The sequence below is a fragment of the Coffea eugenioides genome, chromosome 10 (genome assembly GCF_003713205.1).
Source record: "Coffea eugenioides isolate CCC68of chromosome 10, Ceug_1.0, whole genome shotgun sequence".
In the NCBI taxonomy this organism is placed as follows: domain Eukaryota; kingdom Viridiplantae; phylum Streptophyta; class Magnoliopsida; order Gentianales; family Rubiaceae; genus Coffea; species Coffea eugenioides.
This window is the reverse complement of record NC_040044.1, coordinates 6,887,226-6,896,009: the sequence shown is the minus strand read 5'-3', so window position 1 is coordinate 6,896,009 and position 8,784 is coordinate 6,887,226. Positions and strand designations below refer to the sequence as shown.

Below are 8,784 nucleotides of genomic sequence, written 5' to 3'. Positions count from 1 at the left end.
TTCGAATCTTATATTAAGTAAAAAATATAAAAGATATGTATTTTTTGATGATATATGTGATTTAATCCCTAATGATAAACAACAAATTTTAGTGTTTTTATTTAACATGTGTGTTAGTATTAAATTAATTAAATAATGTAGCAGATGAGGGGTAATGATAAAATTATATAATTTTCTCTCTCATAATACCACTTTTAATTATTAATTGGGTCTAAATGTTACAAGATAATTAACTTCAAGAGTTGCTAGTGTAATTTTAGAAACCTAGAGGTTGGCCATTAAAATAGTTAGAAACCTCATTAGAGGTTTCTGAAATTATTCCATGTATTATTTGCAGAGACAGAGCCTTGGTTAAGTGTTAAGCTGATCAATTTCCTTAACCAAACAAATAATATAAAAAAAAGTGTTCGCCTGATTAATGATACATATGCATGCCTCCCAATAGCAAGTTTGCAAGGGTTCGCTCATCATTTTGCATATGAGCCCATAATTGCCAACTATTTGAGGAACTGCCACATTCATTTTAATTGTAGTTATTTTGCCTTAACATTGGCTTGAGCGTGGGAATGGTTGAGGACATAAACCCTGAAAAGTCATTTCAGTACTCATTGTCTACAAGTTCCCACAATAATGAAAGATTTCGTGCTAGTTCTAGGTATGCAGTTGGTGCCTTGATAGAATTTACCACCCAAAAAAGAAATAAGAGCAAAATACTAGGAAACTGCAAATTTTTTCAAATTAATAAACAGTTTATCTAACGAAATGGGCACTTGTTGCTAACCAGTGCCCACTGTATACCCATTAGAAATATCCATTCATAGAAGATGCTATTTAGGTAAATTCACTAATTCATTGTATGGCTTCTTCTATTAAGGTAATTTGCATACAAATCTCTCATCTATTAATTGCAAATTGAGGTGGATGAGTAGAAGTCCAGCCCATTGCTCGGTAGTACAGACTGTATTGACTTTTTCTTTCGTGATATCACCAACTTTATGAACCACAAATTCGATTATTATTTCATTTGTGGGGCTGAGGCATCATTGATTTTTTAGGGTTTCCTGCACGATGAGATGAAGTTCTATATCATAAATTTCTATACAAAGTTGTAGTTCAGAATATTCGAGGAACCATCACTTTAGTTTCTTGCATAATCACCAAGACCTTTAGTATTTGAAGGTGATAAATAACTTTGTCCTGGAAAAGTTTCAATCATGTGTACTACTTATTAGTTCTTCCGTTTCGTTAGAAATTATGTCCTCTTCAAGACTGCTCAACTCAGAAATTTACCTGGAGACCTTTTGGTTGTATCCTGTTCAACTTCAAAATGTTAAAACTCATCAATTTGGATCATCCTTGAACCTTGACAATTTAGTTTTGACTGGCCCTTAGATCCTACTAAAATTCCCACCACGGCTAAGAGAAGATGCCTTGAATTACAATGAATTTGCAAATCCCAACACCCGTTTGCACTACAAAAAATTATTTCTTTCGTGACAAATTTTTCATGACAACCAACCTATTCATTACAAAAACAATACTTTTATGACAACCCGTCAGGCAAATGTCCTTCAGAAGGCAAACATGTTTTTCTATTTTTTTCATTGTCTAGAGTTACTTTCCCCACATCAATTCGTCAGGAAAAGTTTTCATTCTCCCTCCATTTTTTTCCCACCAGTTTTTTCCCCGTTTTGGACCCAAAAAAATTTAGAAGGAAATCAGACTTATGACATGGAAACCGGGAAACAAAGAAACACTTTTCCGTATCTCTTACTTTTGGAACAACAACGACAAAGAAACACTTTCTCCAAATCTGTAACTTGTCTTCATATCTCCAAAAACAAAGAACAACAACGAACTCGAACTTGTCTTCATCTCTTTCAACAAGAGAGACAACACGATGGTCTAAGGTGATGTAAAAATCAAATAATCCTTCAATTTTGTCTTCAATTTTGTCTTGAATCAGTTCCTTTTCTCCAAATCACCCTTCAATTTTGTCCTTAATTGGTTTCATTTTTTATTTTTATAGTGGGTATTTTATTCATCTCTCTCTTTCTCTGTTCGTCAAAACCCAGGAAGATGTTTAAATTCTTGTGCCCGGGGATATAATCAGTAGAAAACTTGTTGATATCATTCTTGCTGATGCTCGCTTGCTCGACAGAGATCCTTTGAAAATTGACCCGGTTGGTATCCTGTTTTGGTTGCTCCTCCTATTTCCAAGTCATCAATTTTTCAGCTCTGCTCAAGGTACTGAAAGTACAATAGTGGAATTGGCAGTCGGCTCTGACTGGTGAGTCAATTCAATTTTTCAGGTCTGACTATGGAATTTGCAATCAGCTCAATTTTTCAGTTTTGTTGCTTCGCTATTTAACAGAAAAGTTACAATTTTTAGCTTACCCTTTTGATGAAAGATCGATATTTCATGAAATGGCATTATTTTTTATACAATGCAGTTGTAGATTAAGAATATGTACTTAAATTACAATTAAGTTTCTAAATATTTCCTTGGGTTATATGTCTTGGTGCAAATATTGGTTATTGGATTAGAAGTGTGGTAATGTTGTTTGGATTTCATGGCCAAAAAAAGAGGAAATTTCGACTTGGTTAGTCAAAATGGGTGTACTATTGTCCAGTCTTTTTTATACGTATGTCTACATAGTTTGAACTACATTTGAGTGGCTTTTATATGAGGTAGTTGTATTTTGTTTTGGGTGAAGATAATACATAAATTTCAGGTCAGCATGGAACACTGAAAGAAATTTTAAGACTGGCTATGGGGAAACCAGCAATGTGTTCTCAGTGGTTGCATCCTTGCTACTTACTGCAAGGATAGTCTTCGAACACTACTGACACTTTTTCCTATGCATCACCCATATAGAAAAAAATGAAGATGGCCCAGGATAATTTGGTGGTGGAGAAATCCCAGTGTTGCAATAAAAAATGGAGCATGTTAGTGACTTACCACGGCCTAAATCTCATTGCTTGAATTCAGCTTACTAACAGAGTTGAGATGTGAGAATTATGACAGCGATGCTAGTTGCTACTGTGATTATCTATACTGGATGTGCGACTTCAGATTCTGTTGTTCTTCCATTTCCAGATTAAAGGTGGAATGGCAGGGTTTACAGGACAAATTTCTGCTGTCATAATTCTTGGCATTATGTTGATGTGTCATAGTTCTTCTCATTTGCCCTGTAAATGCTCTTGAAAGTGAGATGGACAGGTAAAGATGTTTAAGCAGCAGTCTCTGGCTTCTTTTATAGTCTAAGCCTATTACAAATTGGAATTTTGTTGGATTTACAAGACATTTGACATACATCTAAGCTGGTTGCTAAAATAACAGTGAAGCCAGTCACACTGTTTCTTAGTTATTTAAATTGAGAAAAAGATGATTCTACCTGGATATTTCTTCATATAGGCGTGTTTTTAGTTAAAAATTATCATTTTTGTTCCATTAGTATCTTTCTCTTACCAGCCCAATTGGAATTTTGTTGGATCTATGATACATATCTGGAATAGATCTAAGCTGTTTGCTAACAGTACAGTGAAGTCAGTCTCGTGATTTCATAATAAAGTAAATTGAAAAAAAATAATGATGATTTGGCCTTGACATCTCTTTGTATAGGTGCATGTTAGTTAAAAGTTATCATTTCTGTTCCATTAATATCTTTTTCTTACCAGCCCACTTTCCATTTGCCAACTTTTGCACGCTGTGAGCTTTAATCTAAACTTTTGCTAGCTGAGAAATGGCAATAGAAACTTCTGTGTTAAATTTCCTTTTTGTTAGATGGGTAGCTATGAAAGAAACTGAGGTACAAGATCTATTTAACTGGCTTGCCCTGGACTTTGAGAAGGCAGGTTTTATTAATGAACTTCTTACGTTGTGACAATGTAATATAGAAACAGTTAATTGAATTTTTACGTGGTGCCGGATAAATAGAAAACTCTTTTGAGTTAAACTTTTCACATGGTGATATTTATCTATCTTGCTCAGATCTAATTGCACAGATTTTTCTTACAACAAAAGGTAATTTGCTGTATAAAGGTTTTCCATGAACTGTTTGAATGGATGCCTTTATTGGTTTGACATGCCTGTAAATGTGAATTGTTTCCAGCTGATTACTTATTCTGTTCTCTTGGCATGTGATACATATTATTCTGCAGGCATCAAAATATCTCATTGGAGATGCTTCTGAAGCTGGTCAGAGTATTTGGGTCAGTAATATATTCTTCTATATCAGCACCTTCATCCGTAGGAGTGGATATTGAGGCAGAGCAAAGGTGTGATTCAATATCTCAAAACATCTCTTATTATCCGTATTATCTGAAGTCTCCTAATTCTGAGACTCTTGTTGGGTTGGTGCAAAAGGTTGGAACGCTGCAATACATGCTTTGTTGAGCTTGAAAAGGTTAAGCGTTGCTTGCCTGTACTTTGCAGGTGATTGTTCTCTCCCTAAATTGCTGTTCTCAATGTACGCACATGATGATTTCTTTGTTGCTTATTTGTTTTGGGGTTTTCCAGAAGAGGTGGTTCAATTGCCAAGTCGGCACACGAGTTAAATCTAGCACTTCAAGAAGTTTAGTTTCATGAGGAAAGTGTGTATTGATTGAGTAGTTTAGTTGCAAATATTGGATTGACACCTAACATGTTTCTCCAAGAAGACTGTGGGACTTGATCGCAGTCGTGCCAAGTGGAGGCTGCTAATTCATTCATTTAACTCAAGGTTGAAAGCTGAGTGAGAAATGGCCTTTTGCTTTCATCTGCTTGAACAGATATTGCGCCCCATCAACTTGACCTGGTGGAGAATGCTTAGGTCTAATTCTTGGCTAACCCAATATCATGAAATGCTAATCTTTAGTTGTAGGCTTATTGGATAAATCATGTATTGCTGTAATGTAGTTAGGTAGTAGCAAATAGATGTAGTTAGGTAGTAGCAAATAGATGTGGAACAATTTATGTTATGATTTGTATTTCGTGGTGTATTATTGGTTACTTGCAGCATAGTAATTATTCTGGTACAAGTTAATGCATTGCTTGTACTCATTATTAGGTGGTCCCTAAGCAATTTGTAGTGATCATCCATGCATCATAACAAAAATACATCTTTTGCATACCATTCTATTATTTCTCTGATTTCAGATTTTTCTTGGTTTTATTGTACAGGTTTGGGGTGAACTTGTGGATTGCTTTTGGCTCATACTGAAGAACTCTTCTATTTTGATATCATCGATCTCTAGTATTTTGTTGACCATGGAATTAAAGTCCATCTTTTGGTTTTAGCATATGTTAGGTATATGGCAGTTATCTAGGGAGAAATAGCAATGTTTATATTGGTTTCAAATCATGGAATGTGATGATATGTAAATGTTTGACATAGTTAACTTTTGTGGTTTGACATATTATGGTTGCCTACTAATGATAATTTGTGAAGTTTTGGTTGATATTTTGCTTGCATACTTTTATATTTTGATTGGATGGAGTGTCTAAATAGATGATATGCGATGGTTTAGTCAGGAGTTTTATTTTTTCTTGAAATTGGGCTTGTTGGCAGGGAGATTTCGTCCATTTGTGAGGGGAAGCTCTGCTAAAATTTTTTTAAAAATAAAATAAAAAATTATTATTCAAAAAAAAGATACGGTCATTGTTGTCACTAAAATTGCTGGGCTTAAAAAGGCTGAATGGTCAAATTAGAAATTAATATATTATAGTGATGCAGCTGTCGTCAGGAAAAATGATATTGCATTGTCATTAAAGTTTCCCCACAAGTTTCAATGTAGGACTTTTCTTGACAATCAAAAATTTAGTGACAAAGTTCAGGGTCTTTCCTGATAAGAGTTTATTTTACGTATTTTTAAGTGCATTTTATTAGTTAATTTTGAGTTGATTATTTAGTTTTATAAATAAAATAAAGAGGTTTTTGGTAAAATTATATATTTTTGGTAAAAGTGGATAATATTGCATTTTTAGTGATTTTAATGGTAAAACCTTCATTTTTATGCAGGAATGATGACTCAATCACCAAAGGATGGCAAATGAGGTGAAAAATAGAGATTTGGTGATGAAATTAAGTGGTGAAAAGAAAAATGAAGTGAAAAACGTTCAAATGAAGAATTGCACTTCAAGTCAGTTTTGACACTCTTCAGTATTTTGACCATATCTGGAGCTACACTTATCGGATTGAGGTGATCTTTATACCATTTTAAAGCTAAGAAAGAGACCTACAATTCGTATGAAGACATCGAAATCCATTTCTGCCATCTTCATGGGAAAAACGTTGGAATACAGAAGCTGCATTCTGTGGTCGTAAGTTAAAACAGAGGTTTGAACAGGTGACAGTATTTCGATCATATCTCAGGCTACAAAGCTCCGATTTGGATGATTCTTAAAGCATTGGAAAGCTAACTCAAAGGGCTACAACTTTTGTGTTTTGCACAAAAGCTAGTTCGGCCTACATCATGGAGAAAATTGCAGTTGAAATAAGGCCAGAGTGAAAACGCGAGTAGACAAAACGCGAGTTATGCCGCGTTTTGTGTAGGCGCGTTTTATAGCCGAAATTCTGCAATTTGACTCAGTCAATTCTCTTGTGTTCATACCACTTTCCAGCTATAAGATGCAAGGGAATTCGGTGCACATGCTTCTGCAATAAAAGAGAAGACCAAATGAGTGTGGATAAAAGGAAACATCATATCTTTGACTTCTTTTTACAAAATCTGAGTGGAGGAAATTATGAAGTGAGAGGAATGGAATTTCTACCACCTTTTATGCAGAAATATGGGGAGAGGTCTGAGATCCATTCGTAGCTTAGCTTCTTACAGAAAAACATATTCTCTCTACCTAGGACTTGCAAGGGGCAATTGGGATTTCATCTTGTAATCATCTAAGTTCAAGACAAAGGAGATTTTTGGAAGGCTTTACCATATCTTGGCTAAGACTTTCTTTACTCTGTTTGTATTTGTAATTCATGATGATTTACATTAATGAAGTTATGAGTGTTTTATCATTCATGAGTAGCTAATTTTCTTTATCTAGGGAGTAGATGAAGCTTATGGCCAAATGATATGAAGTGATTGTTATTCATGCCTGTTATGTCTTGTATTAACTTATCTACTTGTGTATGTTGGATTACTTGTTGTTGCTTGATCACCAATAGCAGGTTTATAGTTGTTTTTACTCATTGAGAAATGGTAAAAATAATGGAATGACATAAGTAGAACTTGAGTTGTATATTCATGAGAATAGAAATACATTCAAGTGGATGAAATCTGCATTTCATGTGTGAATAAGAACAGATTTAGTATTTACCAAGAGATTAGGACAAACTAATCTGTTTTAACCCATTATTATCATGAGAATGTGATTTTGGTATTTCTGGAAATGAATCCTTGGTTAAACAAGAGCAGTAACAAGTGTTGAATTAATTCATTTTAGATCTTTTGTGTCATAAGTGGAATCTACATCCCTAGATCTTAATATTTAGTGAATTCTACTCCTATTGTGAAATTGCATTTATCTATTTAAGAATTTTTGTAGTTGAATTAAAATCTGAAGTTTCTGCTCAAATTAATTGTGAGTCTAAATAATAGAGTAAATTAGTATCTAATAATTGTTTTAAATTGCTCCTCGTGGGATCGACCCGATACACATCTCGTACTACAATTGCGACCTGTATACTTGCAGTCCAACGGGTGTAAATTCGGAATTAAACTTGCACTTAAAGTAAAAATCCGTCAAGTTTTTGGCGCCGTTGCCGGGGAGCGGCAATATTAGAGCCTAATCATCTTTATTAATTTAGACAGCTTTATTTTTTAGATTATATTTAATCTTATATTGTAATCAGTTTTTTTTTACCATTGAAGTTGCATAATATCCCTTATTTCTGTTTGTAGTGTATGCACCGGGAGTCTCGAGAAGTCGCACCTTTCGATCCAGAAATTGAGAGGACACTACGTAGACAAAGGAGGCACACACAACAGCAAGAGGAACAAGAGATTTGGCAACCGATAGAGGAAATTTTGATAGAACTACCATTTGAAGAAGAAATGGCTGAAAATGAAGCAAATAGGCGAGTTCTACGAGATTTTGCTCTACCGGGAACACAAGGATCTCAAACAAGCATAGTAAGGCCTACGGTAAATGCTAACAACTTTGAGATTAAGCCATCACTTATCCAAATGGTTCAACAATCTCAATTTGGAGGTAATGCTGTAGAAGATCCTAACTCACACTTAGCTACATTCTTAGAAATATGTGATACAATTAAAATGAATGGAGTTAGTGATGATGCTATAAGGTTAAGATTGTTCCCATTTTCATTGAGAGATAAGGCCAAACTTTGGCTACACTCTCATGCTCCTAATACTTTCACCGGATGGGATGATTTATCAAGAGCATTCTTGAATAAGTATTTTCCACCAGGAAAGACTGCTAAGCTTAGAATGGATATCACTAGTTTTAGTCAAATGGAAGGAGAATCATTATATGAAGCATGTGAAAGGTTTAGAGATTTGTTACGGAAATGTCCACACCATGGACTACCCGAATGGCTGATTATACAAACCTTTTATAATGGTTTATCTTTCTCCACTAAAACTATCATTGATGCAGCCGCAGGTGGAGCTTTAATGGGTAAATCACCCCAAGAAGCTCAGAATTTGATAGAAGAAATGGCCGCAAATAACTACCAATGGGCCAATGAAAGAGGTAATACTAGACGTCACGCAGGTATGATAGAAATGGACACTCTCAATATGCTGAGTGCTCAAATGAATGATGTGATGAAATTG

General features: G+C 34.7%; 1 protein-coding gene and 1 non-coding gene across 3 annotated transcripts; one reads left to right on the top strand and one right to left on the bottom strand.

Annotated features, from left to right (window-relative positions):
• The first annotated feature begins 3,208 nt into the window (after window positions 1–3,208).
• Window positions 3,209–4,794, top strand: LOC113750121 (katanin p80 WD40 repeat-containing subunit B1 homolog). 2 transcript variants are annotated; one of them, XM_027294061.1, is made up of 4 exons: window positions 3,209–3,223; window positions 4,165–4,281; window positions 4,370–4,438; window positions 4,526–4,794. In XM_027294061.1, exons 1-4 carry the CDS (start codon window positions 3,216–3,218, stop codon window positions 4,581–4,583), a joined length of 252 nt encoding a protein of 83 aa, XP_027149862.1. In that variant the 5' UTR covers window positions 3,209–3,215; the 3' UTR covers window positions 4,584–4,794. The 2 variants fall into 2 exon arrangements, with proteins under 2 accessions (XP_027149862.1, XP_027149860.1); XM_027294059.1 differs by having other exon boundaries at window positions 4,523–4,794.
• A 3,633-nt stretch (window positions 4,795–8,427) lies between these two features.
• On the bottom strand, window positions 8,428–8,534 carry LOC113750954. The gene has a single exon (XR_003464719.1). It is a non-coding gene; the product is annotated as a small nucleolar RNA R71 (small nucleolar RNA).
• Between the last annotated feature and the right edge of the window lie 250 nt (window positions 8,535–8,784).

Excerpts from the sequence above, each read along its gene's own strand:
- LOC113750121 (XM_027294059.1), top strand. Across the intron at positions 4,282-4,369 it reads GATATTGAGGCAGAGCAAAG|GTTGGAACGCTGCAATACAT; the intron begins GTGTGATTCAAT and ends TTGGTGCAAAAG. Across the intron at positions 4,439-4,522 it reads TGCTTGCCTGTACTTTGCAG|AAGAGGTGGTTCAATTGCCA; the intron begins GTGATTGTTCTC and ends GGGGTTTTCCAG.